The sequence below is a fragment of the Battus philenor genome, unplaced genomic scaffold, assembly GCF_028537555.1.
Source record: "Battus philenor isolate CCGP_79_NKW_IND1 unplaced genomic scaffold, ilBatPhil1.0.hap1 SCAF_3, whole genome shotgun sequence".
Classification (NCBI taxonomy): domain Eukaryota; kingdom Metazoa; phylum Arthropoda; class Insecta; order Lepidoptera; family Papilionidae; genus Battus; species Battus philenor.
Genome location: NW_027181693.1, coordinates 13086036 through 13106081, shown reverse-complemented (window position 1 = coordinate 13106081; position 20046 = coordinate 13086036). Strand labels below are relative to the sequence as shown.

The 20046-nt window shown below is 32.1% G+C and overlaps 1 protein-coding gene across 4 annotated transcripts in view; it reads left to right on the top strand.

The window, feature by feature from the left end:
* exp (expansion) overlaps nucleotides 1-20046 on the top strand; it is a 179451-nt gene that overhangs the window by 144079 nt on the left and 15326 nt on the right. For all 4 annotated transcript variants that reach the window (XR_011107717.1, XM_068770237.1, XM_068770238.1 and 1 more), the window contains exons 4-6: nucleotides 5326-5398; nucleotides 8553-8720; nucleotides 12241-12439. Coding sequence is in view for 3 of the 4 variants with exons in the window: in XM_068770237.1 (XP_068626338.1) it covers nucleotides 5326-5398; nucleotides 8553-8720; nucleotides 12241-12439 (440 nt within the window). In the remaining variant the exon portion in view is untranslated. The remainder of the gene's footprint in view (nucleotides 1-5325; nucleotides 5399-8552; nucleotides 8721-12240; nucleotides 12440-20046) is intronic.

Sequence of the window (20046 nt, the reverse complement as noted above, 5' to 3'; positions counted from 1 at the left end):
CGAAGTTCAAAGCGAACCAAAAACCTTCTGAATTTTTTCAAATTGATGAAAAAAAATAAGAAAATATTTCGGATTATTTGAAAATTTATGAAAAAAAATTAAAACGTTCTTTTTTCATAAGACCCTTCAATCAAGTATAAGAAACGTTTGTAAAAATTAATGAAATCGGTAAAGTTTTTCTCAAATGACGTAGCCAAGATAAATACGGATTAATTCATATAATACAATACACTTTAAGTTAGTAAACTTTCATCGCATGTAAAACTTTTTCTTTAATATCGTAATCTGCTCGTCGTTTGGCAATTAACTTAGTTAAATTTATTTACTATTGATTACAACTTCTAAAAATATAAAATTAATAGTTGTAGTAACTCATTGATTAAAGACTGTGTTTTGCAGCCGTAGGTCGCGAGTTTGATTCACAGCAAGTGAACACTTTTTGAGAATTATCTCATAATTACATCATTATTTCCGCCGTGGGATGCCCGCTGCTGTAAAGCCTCCCTAGTGGATTTCCTATAGAGTCGATGGGCAGACTGCGTCCAACGTCTTGCGACAATCTTAACAATTTTGTTTATCCATTTACTGGTGCTCATCCTAGGCTGTACTTACCGGTCTGTGATCTTCACTCCAGAATCTTAAGGCCCAAGCTACCATCTGTTCTGACTCTATATCGCTTGCTCATTGACACTTCAGCTTACTAATCGACGGAGTTATATCAGTTATTTTAGGTCACCTACAATTCTCCTGATTCCTGATTCGACTTCATAAAGAAGTCCTGAGCAGCCTTACCCATGACTCCTTAAGCGACTGCGAGTTTTTCAATTAGTTCCGACGAATTATCTACATATATTTCAGCCTTTGTGTTAAAAAAGAGCAAAAATTTTAGAAAAGCGGCCTAAAAATTAACATAATTTGTAACATTCACTAATCAATCAGTGACATCATTACAGTGGAAATAATCCAACGCATAACATAACATAAAATACAAATATTTTACATAAAACACTATTTACAGTCTTCTAATTTAACTTTAAGATGTAGACGAATATTAACCTTGAAATTTTTATGCCTTTTAGTCACAAGGTGTGACCCATGTTGAACTTTAATTCATCTCTGCAAACAAAGATGTCCTCTAAAATTCGTGTCACAATTTACAATTGCTTGTTAAAACATATTTCAAGATTCGAATGAGCCTATTTTTATTCGTCATGTAGTGCTTAGAAATAATTTGTTTAATAATTACTTAATACATCTGATATATTTATTTATGCGATATTAACTTACTTTAATAGTTTTTATACAAATATACATAGTTATAATATTATATCCAATAAAAACCTGTTCTATGTAACATTAGCTGATATAACGTGATATTTATATGTAATTCAACATACATAATCTATAAATAGAAGATGAAAAGTCCTCCTCTGTTTGGCGAAACTGGGTTCTACAGTGATTATAAAGTTATTTTCGCTTACAAACGATATTTATTACTAAACTCTAAGTTAAAAATAGACTTATTTATAAGTAATACAGCTGCTCCAACAAACTTTGTACTATCAGAGATTATTGGCAATCCAACATTTGACTAATTCTTTGTTAACTTTTTTATTGATTAAAGATTAAAGTCTTTATAATTAAACAACACTAACAAAAATATTTTTTTTATTTCAAATACCGCAAGATTTAGTAATATTGTAATAAAAAATATCAATGCTATATTATTTTTATGATAATACCGTATGCTACACGATATTTTTTGTTTGATTACATCCTAACAAGCCCTTCTTTTGTTTTGATTGACATCAAATGTTTGACAGCTAATAACGGATAATCATTCCTTGCTGTGCATGGGAAAATTATTTATTTACTATTATACGATGTGAATTTTTTATTTTACTCTTTATAAAATATTAACAAAATGTAGATTTAGGGGAATTTTATTCGAATTTCACGCCTTACAACACATATGGCGGTTAATTTTCACTTGTAAAGGTGCAGTCTAAGAATTTTGCCTTGCTGAGATTTTAAAACTAAATAATTTGTTACTTGCAAAAAAGAATGACGTAAATTAAAAAGAATCCAGTATTAAAATAGGTAGATAAAAGAAAAAATATATGACTACACTAATGAAACTGTATAGGCCTCGTTGAAGCAAATCCAGTACCTTCCCATCGACTTTTACTTTCAATGAGATTACGCTCGAGGCAACAACTTCCGTAATCGAAAGTGCTTTCGTCATGCCCAGGGCTATCGATATCGACAATTTTATTTAATTTTCTGTTTAAATTTAGGTAAATTAAATAAGTGCCTATATACGTTTCCAATTAAATTCTAGAAACGAATAAAAATTATACAAATACAATTCATAACAAAAAAAGAATAAAATTCATTTTAATATGTTAATTTATGTTACGAAAAATAAACTTAGTAAAAATTATTTTTATTATATTAATTTTCTTTATCATAATAGTCTTAAAGAATTCTATTCTGCGTTTCATTCCTTATTAAATTTCATTTTTTATATAAGTTTAATTTGTTTTATTTGTAAAAACTTGATATAGAATAAAAATTCGCAAATTAATTGTTTTTAATGTATCGATATATAGCAACACTATTGAATTATGCATAACATAATTTGTAACTCAGTTTCTCACTTCCTATATTTCAAATAGATTTCAAGCATATCTGCTACCTGCAGTATGTTACATTTATTACAGAGGGATTACATATTGCGCTGAAAGCGTATCCATCCATCCACTTAAAAGCATTTGCAGTTACCTCGCTTGCCGGTTGAAAAAAAACTAGAATCAAATTGAGTTTGCTTATAGCATATTCTTCAATTTAAACTCACAAGAATTCCAAACAAATCATCTGAGTTGAACCCACAACAAACAATTATTTTATTTTGTGATTGCTTTCACAACATGTTTAATAAAGTAGTAGAGTAATTCATTCCAAAGCATTATCATAGCTTAAAACATACTTCATGCTGAATTTAAAATCCGGCTCCTTTATTTTAGTTGTTTCACATTTCATTGATTTATCGATTTTGAACACTGCTTAAAGAAACTTACATATTTTACATATACTGTCGGGGTTATTGACAATTCATTATAAACTAACACCCAATTTAACGAAGAGGTGACCTTTTGCAAGATAATCTGCTTCGAACAAATTATGGGGAAGTCGATGCTGGCGCCACATTACCAGCGCCATCTATCGGCACTATCCGAAGTTACAGCGTTTCGACATGCTAACCTATTTAAAAAAATGGAAAATTCGAGGATTTTAAATATCGCCCATTAGTGTGAACATTCACTTATCACAATATAAGGCAAATACGGCATCATAAATAGGAATTTCATTGATAACAGTTTTTAATATTTATTTCGTAATATTTAGGTACCTCCCGGTATATTTAACAATATAATTATATAGACAAACTGTAAAGGCTATCGTTGCCTTACGCTTTGCAAGTTACTAAACAAAATAGCCTATTATTTACATGCCAGAACCACCATTTCATTATTCAGTTCGTGACTGCAACAGCTAATAACGAAATAACATGTAATTGTTATAGATAACGGAACAATATCGAATTAACGAGTCCACTGTTTCAAAGCAATTCATCAAGCGACGTCGCCTTGACTTCGATCACGCATGACCCTCGTTTCGGTCGTGGATGATTTTCAAAATATTCATTGACACATATGTGATTGTTATATTTGGTGCTGTTATGCCATCAGACCTACTTGACACCTAACGGCTGTATGACAATTTATTTAACAACATGTCTAACTGAATCTCTCCTGCTAAATTTATCAACTCGATAAAGTAGATATGTATTTTTGCCTATTTACGTTATTCTTATAATTTTGTATAATAACTGACGTTAAAAATAAGTTATCTACAAGAGCACTATTAAAAACACCAAATGGCTTTTGTAAAGGTCATGAACCGTTCTTTAAACTTGTAAAAAAATTATCATTCAATCGGTTTGAAGTAGATGGCGCCACGCGCGAGAAATGACAGTAGCTATCCGGTCCGGCACAAGTCACGCCTCAAGGCTGCCGTTCACCGTTCCCCGTCTCTACTGGTTCGACGACCCATCGATACGTTCTACAAATTGATTTGTTCTCGTGTTATTCTATCTTATTTTTGCCGTCGTCTGAGAATGAAGTCCTGGTTTTATAATTATTCTTTACTTCCTCATTCCAGAGGTATAACTGATTCATTTTTGAATATTAAAACGATCTCGCAATGTTTCTTACATTGTAAACATTTTTAATCCTCTCTTTGTGCCAGCCTGTTGACGACCGCTGTAAGGAATAAGCCTTCCCCTAAGAACGCTTCGATGACCGATATTGGGCTGTTCACATCCTACAACTTCCAGCAAACCTGACTTTATCATTGGCTTACCCATTCCTTGTCTACTATCGTCACTCAATAGCTGTCAAATTAACGAGCAAATTGTTCTGCCCATTTCCACTTCAAACGACCAATTGAATTTTCGAGCAACGTCGGAAACGTTGGTTGTTCAGGTCTCTTCACATTTCATTCGGCCTCGCAGAGGAGCTCCGAGCATAGACCACCACCTTACTCTCTAGGAGAAATAAATGGCCTGGCACAATGTGTGGCAATCAATTTTAAGCGATTAACCATCATAATTCCCATCACGGTTAGAAAATTCAATGGATAAACTTTCAATTGTACGGTAATCGCTTACAAAACCATAGGAGTTAACGCCTCTGTAAGTGATTAGAAAACACAGTATTCTCAAACAATACTTAAAGAATCGAATAGAAATTTCCAATCAGTAGGCGTCGCCAGGAACCAACCATCACACCGTGAATATCAATGAACTAACCACGTAGTCGTTCTCAGGGTAACACAGACCGAAGAACGGTTTTGAGAAAACAATATTCCGATACTGCACGTGCATGTAATTCTGATCAATGACGAATTCTTCAGACGTCATTCTTTAATTTGTTACATGAGAACTGAATTGCAAATAAAAATATTCGAACTCGTCGTCAATATACTCCTTTATTTAATTTGATTACATATAAACGTATTTTAATTTATCCGATTAAGCTTTAAAATTTTAGCAATACCTACAAAGATTCAAAGAACATTATTTTTTCTGTGTTAGTCACAAATGGCATTTTATTTTTATATGCGGTTTTTCCTACTTTAATGTTATTCTAAATTCGTTTGGATACGTTCCAAGCTATGCAGAAATAACATAAAAATATACGATTTGCGTGTTATGAATACAACCCTTTGTTGCCATCGCTAACGTTGTGTTTATCTTTACAGAATCGGCCTTTGCGGATTTGATAACCCACTCAGAGATCCGAAGACAGAAGAAGTGAAAAAACACGTAGGACAGGTAAAGATTTATTTACAGTACACAATTTTTATGATAGTGAATAAAGTTCTACAGATCCATTATTTGTTTCCTAAAGAATTCTTAACAAAAGATATAATTTTTTCGTTCTAAAAAGACTATCGATTTAATATTTCTTCTATATATAAGCTGAATATTGCTTAGATACGAAACCATGTAGATAATAACAATTGCTATTAGCCCTAATGACTACTTCGATGGGTCTCACGGTTACGTAACACATAGTTTGATGTCACCAATGCTAAAACAACAATCACTGATTAACATTTGCACCGAACATACTATACACTCGAAATAATAATTTAAGTTTTGTCCAAATGTCGATAAGTTAATTTCAAAGAAAATTTTAATTGACAGATCCATTATACTATACACATTTTAATATTTAAAGAAGATTAGTTATTGTTTTATAATAAAAAAAATTTAAAAACAGTGATAAGTCCTGCCCACAACTTATTTCAATAAATATTATTCCAACCAGGCGATCACCTTAACTTTTTAATTTTGAGTTTTGTCCCGATATATAAATGTAAACTTTTACGCTGATTCAAATTCCTAACAAAAAATCTTTTTTTTTAAAATTTAAGAGCTGATGTCCAAAAGTTCGAAATTTAACATGTCAAATTTTATGTATGTATATTAAGAAGTTGTCATATGTCCAAATGAAAAATTATCAATTCTAAATTTAAATTCAATTACACTGCTTACAGAAACCAATTTTAATAATTGGTATATAAGGTTTAGTTTACATGTAAAAATAAATGAAGCACGCACAACTTTATTCGCACTGATACCATTCAAACGACGCAGTAAACGTCAGTGGTGTGTTACAGTGAAGTATATAAAAATATTTTGACACAAGAAAATTTATTTCATTTATTCATGCATAAAAGCCATTTTGAAAATCATTAACGTTTACATTTTTAATCTCTTAGTATTCCTCATGTGAAGGTTGGCAACTAAATCGTTTAGACATTATTACTTCTCCAGAAGGATATATGACTCAAGATTTTACGGCAAACGATTTTGTTTTCGCTTTAAAATTCATTTCATACATATTTTTAACCAGTGTGAGTTAATAATCTTTTTTCTCCATTATTCCTCTGCATGCTCCTAATTTCTTAAGATATTTTAAAATATTATTTTAATTAATTTGTAACTTAAAGAGTAGAATGTTGTTGTAATTATCACTCTGTTCACCATCATAATTACTGACGTAAGATGTCCACAGGTGGACATGTGCCTCCCCCATAGTTTCTCTATAGGACCAGTAAGCTAAATCCAACGTCATTGCTCTGTTATAAATAAAATCAAATTAAAAAGTTTTAAATATGGAAGCATCGTGTATTTTCTAGTTTCATTATTACACTAGTTTTATATTTACTACCATTATAATAATATATTATCTGTGACTAAACAGTCCACTAGTTTCTACACGAATTCATTATCCACGGCCCGTCGAACCTACGGCATTCGAAACAACCAGCGACAATTAACTATGTTTCATTAATGTTGCTACACTTCCCGGTACAGCCAACTATACGCCCCGAACTCGTAAACACGTCAGTGAACAAAAAATCGATTTAAATTCGTGCACAGACATCGTCTACCAACATCGAAAAGGTAGTTTAAAAAACGAATATTAATTTTCGTGAACATAAAGTTGTACCATTTTAATATACTATAAATATTTTCAAATTTCTCTATAAGAAATAAATACTTATTCTTATACTTCTTTTCACCTGATGAACGCCCACTGCAAAGTATAGCTCTCCTCAAAAAATAGTCACGATGACCGGTACTCAACTATGTCTACGCCGAATTGTGGTCGCCTCTCAAGAACTTTTCGGCCCCAACGGCAACGGCAATATGCCCCGCCTACTGCCACTTTAGACAGTGTTGACAATGTGTTCAGTTACAGCAATTCAGATGCTTATCTGCTGAGTAAGAGATATGTTAAATAATACCCACTGCAGCCTGTTGTAGCTAAACTACAGACAGATCTTTAAGTGGGAATCTGAAAATGAGTATGCCCACAACTCCGACACCATATCCAGATTATATGTGAGTCAGCTTGTCTGGCATCCTGAGCGAAGGTTATTGATTGTGTACTCGAAGAGAATGAGCCTTACAACTCTATAGCCTACTTGGAGAGTCAAGTAACGCGTTCCCGCACAGGGCACTCGCTTTAAAGAGTACTGCTGTCAGAGATGACAGAGGCAAGCTCTCCCGTAAATAGGTTACCGCCCTCGGGCAGGTTTACTGTCCCCATTGGTATAAACGGTTGCGAACTTTGGGGACAGTATAATCATATTATTTTCTGGAATAAGCAAAAAAGGGTCCTGTGCCTTTTATAATAGGCTAATCTTGTAATAACTTTAAAAATATTAAAAATAATTGTTTGAACATAATTTACATGAGAATCACAATAATCTCTTCTTTGTTTTGAAGTTTAAACCGGTGTAATATGAAGTTTAGTTTTTGGATATTTTTCTTTTGGATATCAATTATAGAATCAATACTCTTTTTCGAATATTAACGATCTATCATTAGGATTATATATAACAAGTTTTCAAGGAAAGGCATAAGTATACCCCGAACATTTCGGATTTTATAAAGGTGAATGAAATCATAGGTCAAAAGTTAATAGATCCTATTCTATTGTTAAGCTCTCCTGACACGTCATACACGAAAACCAATACACGATGATTCGTTCTAAAAAAAAACTGACCTTGTACATAACGCTTAAGGATATCACAATAACCCGTTAATAACTGTCTGTTGAGCAGTGTTAGCCCAGCGGTAAAGGACTGAGACATGCAATCGTATCGCGGGCTCGATTCCAGGAATACAATCTTATATAATTCATACTTTGTTCATTAATTGTATATGATTGTAACTACTCTCATACATGTTTCCACAGGACGGGCAGAAGCGTTCCCTGCTTACCATAATACTACACTACGATCGCAAATCCACTTGCTAAACGAGATTATAGCATATCGACCTATAAATATATTTTTGGAGGAAGCCTATACCATGCAGTGGGCATCTATAGGCTTAAACGATGAATTGTCTATACTAAAACAGGAATTTGACAATAATAAATTTAAATGATATTATCATTTTTAATCAGGGCGTGAAAATCAAAATGGACGATGCAGGTAACATACTCATCAGACGCTACTCCAAGAGTAGCGTGTTTGTGAAGAGTACGGCAGCTACAAACAACGAAGAGACTGCAATAGGTCAGGACATTATGAAGCTACCTGGCTATTCACTGGAACAAGAAAAGATATTTAAAGTAAGTTATTTTTACCTCTATGTATTTTAAATGGTTATAATATCAGATGATAACATAGTTCACTTTGTACTTAAAACTGAAATAATCATTTTGGTCTTAAAATGAAACATTTTCAGAACTTGTGATTACTATACATTTTTAAAGTACACATAATCATTTCTTTATAACTAAAATAGGATACAAAAAACTATCGACCTCAACTCTGTGTAATTTATCCCAAAAAGTCCAGTCGACAATATGAATGAATACTTAATAATGGAATAGAAAATTGTGCAAACATAAGATGAAATAAATTATTTTATTTATATAGCCAGTGAAAAACGATTTGTGTATTTGATTAACTGGCGCTTAGACGTTACAAAATTTTATTAAAAATGTTACATTTAAATGTTTTATAGTTAATTAGCTATAAAAAAATATAGTGACCAAAACTAATTGTGTATATTATGCTGCATTCTCTGCGATGGGTTTTAAATTATAATACGTTTAAAATTTAGATTAAGCGATGTTTACTACATTTTTTTACTTACAAGAAAGGCTATTAGCTTAGTAGGCGTAGCTATGGGTGTTACCAGTAATAATTTTTTTCGAGACGAACGCACATTATGTGTATGTCGAAACTTGTTCAATTAATTCCTTAGCTGCTCCCGTAATCTGAGTTTCATGCTCGCTTTCTTCATTTAAATACGTTGATATTTACAACAAGGAAGGTATACTTGCCTGTCAACGTTTAAAGTTATAAGTAAATTGTTTTTACTAGTCGTTTTGTCCGGTAAATAACTTAACTGGAAAAACTTGAATGCGCAGTTGATAGAATATCGATAAGTATTACATCTCTATCACGTTCGAGCTGTTTCCTCCACATGTGTTGTATTTACAATCTGATCAGTATTCCTACAATCGTGATGGCAATACAAATTTACCTTAATCGCACTGCAAAATAAAAATATATTTAAACATGCAATGCAATAAAATATTTTACTATTTCGGCCCTGTGTTTTTAGATTATTTTATTGTTACTTCAATTAGACTCGCCCTTGAGTACTATAATTTCTTAGTCGTACATTAGCGGTTAAGACAATAATTTGTGTAGAAATTTAACTTTCGGAGCACCACTAATGCGAGAAGCATTGTATGGCGCAGTGGTAATTCCTTGTGCATCACGACTTTACGTCCGAGCACGATCCATGTCTTGACCGTGGCATTGCTACATAATTTCTTTTTAGTTGACGTTCTTTCGAAATTATCAAAATGCCCAGCGGCGTTCGTTTTTTGATCTTGTTACGTCACATTGTTTTTCATATTCACTTTTTTATTTACGCTTCTTTTAACAATTATTTATAGATGATTTTAGAAAATACATTTTAGTTATTACACTTCTTAATTTGTACATAATAAATATACGTTGCGAAGTAGGAAACAGTATAAAATAATCAGGTCGAATCAAACAATACAAAATTCACTTCCTAGTGTGTTAGACGAGATATTCGTTAGTAGTTCATACACCATTAAATACCAGCTTTTACGTAAGCAGCAGCCAAGAACAATGAGAGAAGATAGCGCTATTAAGCAAGGCAAAGAATGGTCATTGCCTCACTTATTTGTTTGTATCTTAAGCTGTTTCCTTGAGAGTAATGAAAGCGAACACTCAGATAACAAAGTGCTTTTTGTCTGTACTCTAGATATTGCAACAATTTGCGAGCGCTTTCAAAAAGAATTAGTTTATACATTCAATAACTGATTGAAATATATACAGTTGATTGGTTACATAGGCTTTAAAAATCTATAAATAATTTGCTGCCAAATAACTGATACACGGTAAACCCTTTTCTTTAAATAAGGCTTAATATTTTCGTCTTAAAATCTACGGATTACTACGTAGTAAAATGAATTATTGTTTACTATCCGTCCCTGCAAACTGTATAGCTATAAGTTAAACGAATGATGAATTTTACCAGAATTTTTTTTTGTTTATGTCAAAATAGTCTTTATACAGGCTGTTTGTAAATGGTGTAAAAAGTTTATCGATTTTTACTGACAAATTACACAAAATAGATCATCTGTATACAACCAGTTGTAAATACATTGCTTTTAGTGTAAAGTGAATAATAGTTTAACAAAAAAATATGTTTTAAAATATTACAACGGTCTATACAATAGCCATATAAACAGAACTTTAATAATAGTAAGTTTTTATACTTGTAAATATATTTTCGATAATCACGTACCAATACGCCCATGAACTTGATACTCTAAATTTACATTCGTACTGCTATTTTGACCATTAAATTTACAAGAATCGGTCAGTTTTCTTTAAAGAAACAGTTACAATACTATACACTGTACAGTGTGTTGTAACCACCCTGATCTGTGTGATTCTTTTTCGTGCGATACTTTTTATTTCCCACGATTAGTTCCCTTGAGAGTAAATTAAAGAAAAACAATGTTGTCTTCTTCATCTTGTATGTCACCGGAGTAAGGTTTATTAGACCATCTGATAACGCAATCATTTTCTTAGTATCATCCATAATGCTTCAGCAGATTAAAATGAAATGTTTATTACAAAATACGTTAAAGTTTTTTAAATAGTAGATATATATATATATATGTGTGTGTGTGTAATAAAGTAAAAAGTTTTTACCACTGCAATAAATAGTGCCTTTGAAGCTTAACTTGTTTTTCTTAGCATACTTTAGTAAAGTTATAATATATGTACATTAATTATTAAACAAAATAAAAGGGTAATGGCCTTTTTATTTTGTTTTGCTTAATCCATCAAGCCGTTGTACCGGGTGTATATTGTTTAACTTCACTCTAAATTCCGAGAACTTTCTCAATTAAAGTGAGCCGCCACCTTCGGTTCTTAAATTAACAAAGGAGATGTGTACAGCAATTATAATTAAAATTCTCCAAAACAAATCAGTTATTATACCGACAGCCCTATCCCGATGACTTATCATTAGCGTAGGCGGCAATTTTTTGTAGATACCATCGACAACTCTTTTTTCTCTGTCCGATGTCATGTTGAATTCTGATGGACATCTTGATGCAACTGACCGCGATAACAGAAGATGTGCTCCTATTGCATAATAACATTGTCGCTCTTTCAATTTATCCGGTATCTTCGATAGCCAGTATTTTAAATTTTAAAATTTCAGTACAGGTATTTCTAATATAATAATCAATAACTGGCTATGTATATACAGGTATTACCTATAAAGAATAATTTCAAGTGAAACAGCATTTAGCAGATGAATGTATAGCTCATTTGCTTTCAATTAATTTTGTGTACAACGTATTCAAAGATCAATGATTTATGATTTAATAAATAATGTAACATAAAAACACTATAATAAAAAACGTAATAATTCCGATGACTACATATTTTAAAAAATTCTCTGGCTAAAGCAGTATAACGGTATTATATGATGCTAAAACGGATGAGCTCTAGACCAACTGTGACGTCATAAGGAAATCTTAAAACGAGGAAGAAGTTCTGACTCTTTACTATTGTTCCCAGCTGTTCGACATGAAGAAATTCCAGTCAAATGTGAACCGTGAGCTCAGGCGTTCTTACCCGGATCGAAGGCGGTTGGAGACGCAATGCTTGAGCGCTGTAGCGTTCGTCAAATCAGATGCTGATCTTCTGGAGTGTCCGATATGGGTGCTAGTAATCAACGTCGTCGCTATGGACATGCTCAAATCCAAGCTGCCACCAGGTAAATTTTCACACAATATTCTGTTTTACGACTAATATAATAAAGATACATGTACATTACATCTAACTATCCTAGCGAACATTGTCCTGTTTTAACTATGAATAATCAATAATCGACACGTAATAAATAATAAAAAAGTCATTTACAAAACGCAATATTTATTGTAATTCTTTTAATACAAATAATTGTTAGTTAAATTTTCTGGTGTATAAATAATAATGTTGATGTTTTTATAACACAAGTGTATAGGTTGGACTTACAATTCGCCATATGAAAAACATATATTTTTTAGATTACTACGAATACACAAGGGTAGTCCCTTTGCGATTTATTTAACGACATTGCAAATGCAAGCCACATTGGTAATCGAATGTTTTTTTCATAAAAACCCTTATACTGATTATGTTTACACTTGGATTTCTATTTAATAAAACCGTTAGTTTAATTAATTTCTTATGTATAAAAGTAGAAAGGAAAGAATAAATAAATGATAAATGTATACAAATAAAAGTTGCTAAGAAATACTGTTTATGAATAATATAAACTTCGGAAATTGCCAAGTTCTAAATGGTCTACGTGTCTCTGACAACATGAAGGTGACATTAAGAAAATCTTAAATGAAAATATAACCAAAAGCGAAATCATCCGTTAATAGGCGAGTTTCTTCTTTTTATATTTTCATTATGAACGACTCTATATCTTTTATTTTACACGTGGAGACGTACAAACGCGTATTGCTAATGAGTGGATATTAATTTTTTGTCAAATCTGCTACTTAAAGTTTCGATGCGGATTTTTTAAAGATATATTTATATCATGTTACCGATTATCACGGCATGTGAGCGTCAGAAAATATCAATTTTAGATATATCTGTCAGTATAATTATAAACAACTTATCAAGTTATAAAATATGATACATAGTACACTGACGGGCACTAAATAGCCGCGATCAGAGGAAATGCCAAGGTAATTTTCTACATATAGTTTTTTCATTAATTATATGTGAATTAAATATTATTTTTATAGCATTGTTTTTATTCTTTGTGTGACATTGAGATGAATAAATTTTTTGTTCGAGGAGAATTTCGACTTGGGTTTTTAAAACAATTTTTTTCGATACACTGTGTTCCACAAAACCGGATTCATGAATTGGTTGACATTTACAGTTTTTTTTTTTAAATTTAAAATACAAAGCCGATAATACATACAGCCAGTTGTCCAAATAAATTACAGACAAAAAATAGCTAATAAAATTTTAGATCAAAAATTTAATACTTTTAACCAGAACGTTTATACACTGCCGTATATGCATACAGAATAAATTTTGAAATTATATATATATATATATATATATATATATACTTTAAATACTACATGAGCTACTTATGTATAATAATTTTAGTACAACGTCATTTCAACCAGGACTTTAACCATAACTTTCCAATAACACCATTTAACATTGGGCTGCATCTAGCATCTTCCGATGACCTTAACAAAGTCATCTGTTCACTCTGTAGGTTGACCTCCTTAACGAAGATGTAATAATAAATAATATTGAGCAGTTGTAGCTTAGCGGAAGGACTGAAATTTGCGATCGTAGGTCGTGAATTCAATTGCCGCGTTACGTTATCTAATGTAATTCACACTTTCTGCATTAATAATATAGGATTGCCACTGCTTACAAACAAGTTTCTTGAGGTAAGACAACAGCGTCCTCCACATACCACACTGCGATTGTCAACCCGCCTGCCAAGTGTGGCAATTATGATATATTCTCCAATTGGTATCTTTGGGTGAGACCTGTGTCTTGCGGTGGGCACCTATGAGCTGAAACTACGAATAATGTTAATTTTATTAAAATGATTCCTTTGTTATTGATGAACAGATATACATTACTTATACATAACAATATCATGAGTGTAAAATATCAAAATAATAAAAGGTTAAATGGTAATACACATGGCGCACTAAGCAGATAGCTGCCAGAGTCTTGAAGTTCTGGAGTCCAATCCAGGACTGTGGTGTCCACACTACAGACCGGCAAATCCATAGTTGGACGAAGATACCTATGTCCAGCGGTGGCCATTCTATGACCGAAATGATGATGAAATTGATCAATTAAATCAATTATTACTAAAGCTTATAAATATTATTTGTATATTATTCTAATATACTAAAATGCAAAAACACATATCAAACAGTTTGCTTATATAAGTTGCTATAAAATTTTTAATAACACCAGCTAATATTTACCAGCTATTGTTTAAACAAATAACAGCACTATGACGTCACAAACAACATTTGATGCTAATTAGTAATAATATAACGTAACCGTTATACACAAATTGTTTTCTCACAATACGAATTCAATTTAGTCATTCTCACATTATGTTTATTCTAGTTTGAATTGTTTTTTTCTAGTAGGTCACCTTAATCCTCTTCTATTGTGCTAATTACAGTGTATTAAGTTGTAAATTATAATTAAACTCTGAGCGGTATTAAGATAAAACAGGAAAATTTTATTTGTTGAAATAGTCTACCATCAAAGAATATAAATAAAAATAATTTATATCAAAATATCAATTATTGCTCTATTCTAACATATGTATGATAAACATACGATAAGTAATATAGTATAAAACATAAATAGAAACAATTATTGTGCGAGTTCGTTCATCGGCAGATGTAAACGCATCCTTATCACACTGGCACTATAGATTGGTGATACATATTCTGAAATTCATTTTGTCCGGTGAAAACAGTATAGTATATAAACAAATTCTGACAAATGCTGTCATTTTGCTCCCTGTAAACGCATCTTTACTTCCCTTAATTTTTAAGTCGTTAAGGAAATAAATAACACGGTGGGATAAATACAGCATGGTTATTAATTTTTAACGGACTCTATTAAAAGAAATGTCATATTTGATCATGTTAGAAATTTGTAACATAAAAGATTTTTGTTACTATAAGATTTACACTTTATAATAAATATTTCGTTCGAGATGTCCCGAAACAATTTGAGTTATTTTCTTGTCATATTCCTAGAGAAAATTAAATATATGCTACAAATATCAAAAATATATTCTAATTTTGTATAAAGAAATTACGTGACAATGTTAGTTTACTGTACGTGAAATTCACAGCAAACTGTCAAATGCGCTAAGTTTATTCAGATTTTGCTCAATTTTTCTGTTCTTTAAAATAAACGTTCCAGAAAGCATTAAAAACAAAAAAATGTGTATAGATTCAGAAAAATTATTGTCAAGTCATAGCACGTACAAAAGAAATAGGGATTATTTTTTGTTTATATACAAGTATGCAGATAATAACTTTTATTATTTAATTTAAAATTATCTAATAATAATTCAGCAACAATATAAAGTGCAGCGGTAGATGTTGTCTTGATATATGATGATATGTTATGCTAAACAAAAAATTTCAACCGCAATTCCTTGAGTGTGATCTGGGAACTTTTCAATTACAATACTTGACTCACTAACAGCAGTCATCATAGCATTCTTAATGACTGACATAAGTAACAACAATCAAGTTGATGACTTGTAAGTAATTCACATTTTCCCTTCTCACGTATGAGTGTAAGGGGACAAACTTGCACGGGTATTACGTCATTTCTAAGTCCACTAATCCTTGATAAAGTCCAGTCTATATGATATAACGCATATTTTGTAGATTTCTTTTAATTTACACTCCGCCTAATGTATTTAATGGTTGTAGTGTATATCAGAAATTTAAATTAAAAACGTATATCATATAAATACATTTTAGAACGAACTCGTATATCCGAGTGACAAGGACCTTTAAAAGTTCCAACAAATAAATAAAAATGATAAAATACTTTCAATGGAATAAAACATCGAACTGTATTCTATTTATAGACAGTATAAATAATATATGATTATTATGATTTTGAGACATCTATTTAACTTCAGAATGAAAATAAACAATACATATTTGTTATAACTAATTACACTTTTTCGGTCGAATAACTCTATTCCTTGATTACACTAGCAACACATTAGCAAGATGCAATTACCTCGGGAACACATTAGTAGATATTATATGTAAATATAAAAATGTATGTGCATAAATAGCCAGGCTATGCACAGAGCTTCGCTATGAGATCGAATAAGAAATTAGGACATCCATAGAAGAACCAAGCTCATCTGTAGTGGCGGTGAGTAAAACACATCGTGGATAGGGCCCTTACTAGATGGATTGAGGATATAGTTGAGGACAGGGAAAGTCGGTGGGTGCGAGCAGCGCAAGGCTGGTCGTCCTGACCATCTTTGGGGGAAGCTTGTGCCTTTCTGTGGTCGTTTATCAGTTAATATGATGATGATAATAATATTTATGACATAGCTATATTGTATATCTACAGCGTTTAACATTTTCTATCTATAATACCTTATATTTTCGTATATTAAATATCAGCTACATTTATAAATTAATTTTAACTCAAATAATAATTGGTCTAAATTAAACATAATCTATTAATTAATCGTAATAAATAGCTACTTAAGAAAAAATGTATCTAGCAACGTATTTCTTTTATGTTATATTAATATAGGTTCCACAACAAAAGTACTTGAATAATATATATGTTGTTAATAATCGTTTGTTCGTAATTTGTGCAAAAAAGCCTAGCACTTCCGCGCAAAAAAAAAACCAGCCGCAACCGATTCCCGAATTCAATGTGAACTGGCCACGATTCATCTTTAATAAATCATTTCTGGGTTTTTGTTCCATGATCTTTTTTTCTGTCCGCTGCTTGATTAACCCGAGTAATGCTATTGGACAGGCAGTTTGTTTTTCTTCAGTTTAATAACGTGTAAAATATACATCGTCCTCATCACGACCCTGATTGTAGGTATAAAGATTCTATATGGATAAACTGACTCGAATTACTGACATTTGATATGATGATTTTAAATCGAGAAAAAAAAATTCGATTGTTATAGACCGATAGGAATAACCATTTTTTATATCAATCTAAAAACATATTGTTGGATAGTCAGTGTTTGTATAATTTTGTTAAAATATATTTTACAAAATTATCAGCCCGTTAAAATTGATACATATTAAAATTAGGTGTATAAAAATAAAAGAGTGCGCGGTATTTACAAGGTAAACTATTTAGAAGGTAAGTGAGATCAGTTGACACATCTAAATGGAAGCGCTTAGGCGACGCTAAACTACAATACGTGTCAAAGCGAATAAATCGCCTAACGCCGAGATCTCTGACAAAGACACAGTGTTGTACTAAAGACCCACCATCGCCATGAGAACAGAAATGATCCCATTATAATATTACATCGTGAACAATATTTCTCAAAGGACGCCCACGACTTTAATGTATGACAACGCTTATTGTGTTTATTGTCTTTGTTACCTTTTTATCGCCGGACTCATCCCTTTATCGATTTGAATCAAGTAATGTCAAAACGCAAACATATTTTTAGCACTTATAACAATTCTTCGCATACATTCATTGTAAAAATATTACAAGGACTCAATCAGACGTCACGCGTCATCAACGTAAGTAATTACCATTGAATGGTGCTGGTACATACTGTTGCTGGCGGTAGAAGTGCCGGCAATGCTACAGTTACCTTGTCTCAGACCTCCGGACGGCGCTGCAGCGTTATGCAACACAACAATGAGTCGACCTCCGCACTTATCATTAAGAAACGTTAACGAATATATAAAATTAAATTTTATAATGCAAAGTTCTCACGGAGAACCGCAGACGTGTGTTTAAATACGCCGCGACCTTGAGCCAAGCTTTTGAAGCGAGAGTAAATTTTTACCTCGTTATCTTCCGAATAAATTCGATATAGAGGGTACAGAAAAAGGTTTCCGCACACGGGTAATACGAGACGACCTTAAAGAACAGGACCATCAACGTAATTTTAAAGGTAATTGTTGTGGCCCATGCAAAAGTGAACTGGTTTTTATACGACCAAGGTGATCCGCCACTCGCATTCGCCATTTATCGGTTTCATTGTCCAGTCCAACATGCTTCCGGAACTAGGTCATGCGGCCGATCAGAGTAATTCCTTTTGAAATTGAAAGACTTAACAATATAACACCTGACTATGCATCACGTATAATACTGGGAAATGTATATGTTTACTATTGCCATTTTATATCATTACCTAATATTGTTTCTCTACTCAACGATACATACAAGGAAAACCAACAGACAAAGAAATGGTTAAGAGGTTACAGAATTTAACATGAACTGTGCTAATTTATTTGCTTCGCTTCACTCTGAGGAATCTTATATATTATTTTAGAACTGATTTCCTACTCACGATTTGATATTTTACTTTGTTAAAAATAACTAACATTAATTCTGCGGTCGATATCGCTTTCATAAAACACGCAATTTTATAACAAATTGCAAATCTGATTCAACTCTCATACCGCGCGACCGCATCAACTATTCAGTCCCTCACTTCTCAGTAGTCTGCTTTATTGTTGTGCAACAATGCAATCTGCCTTCAATCTTATGATGTATTGCACCTCATTTCACTTACACTACACTTCAAATTTCTAACTAGCTCTATTCACATCGCACTTACTATCATCGTCTAATATTGGTTTTGCACAAATCATAGAGGTATCTATGTGAAAGAAACCGCACAACCAGATTCCATTGATTTCCCATAGCGCATAAAATACGTTCTCGTTTTTCCCGCAGTGGTTTCGCGGTCTAACAGCTGTTTATTTGATGAGAACGCAAAGAAATCTTTAGAAGAAAGTTTCTATCGTGACACCGCCATGGATTATAATATCTTTATCGCTGCGTGCAAAGCGATGCATTATTGTTTGGTTAACTTTTTTCATTTCCGTGTAGCCTTCGATTTTAAATTAAACAAAGTTATTGTTCCGATTCCGCAATTTTTGATGAATTTAAAATAAAAATAAAGGTAATTTCAAGTATGTATAGTATAGATCGTAACATTCGATACACTTTGTCTTATATTTCGAAATCGTTCACCACGCCAGCACGCAGCCATGTTCGTCTCTAAGCTGGTAAATTTCAATTTCATCGTGAAGGTCGCACCACGTGTTCGTGACTAACTGTGGCATAACTAGTTCAGTGAGTCGAAATAAACCATTCACCTTTGTCCCATTGCTGCAGGATCAACTATGAGATCGAAATTATCGGCAATTGAAACATTAAAGTATTGGTCTAACCGGAATCGTGATCGAAATTATGCAAAATAGCACGAGCTGATGACAAAAGGAAGCATCGTTGATCAAATTACGGAAACGATCTTTTTATGAAAGCCAGAAGCACTTAATAACATTTACTGCAAATTATTGTAGCGTTAGAGCAAAAAAAAACTTAATTTAACCTAAATATTAGGAAATTACAATAAATTTCAAAATTCGGAAAAAGCTTAGATTAGAAATAGGGAAGCAAAGACTAGACTATTTCTATTGCCGAATTTTCTAAAATTACTAGACCAATAAGACTTCCCTCCTTAAAAAATAAATAATCCCTAATAATGTCTATAACTGTGGCGGTCTATAAAGATATATGAATTTCACAAATAAATAGTAACAAATTAGC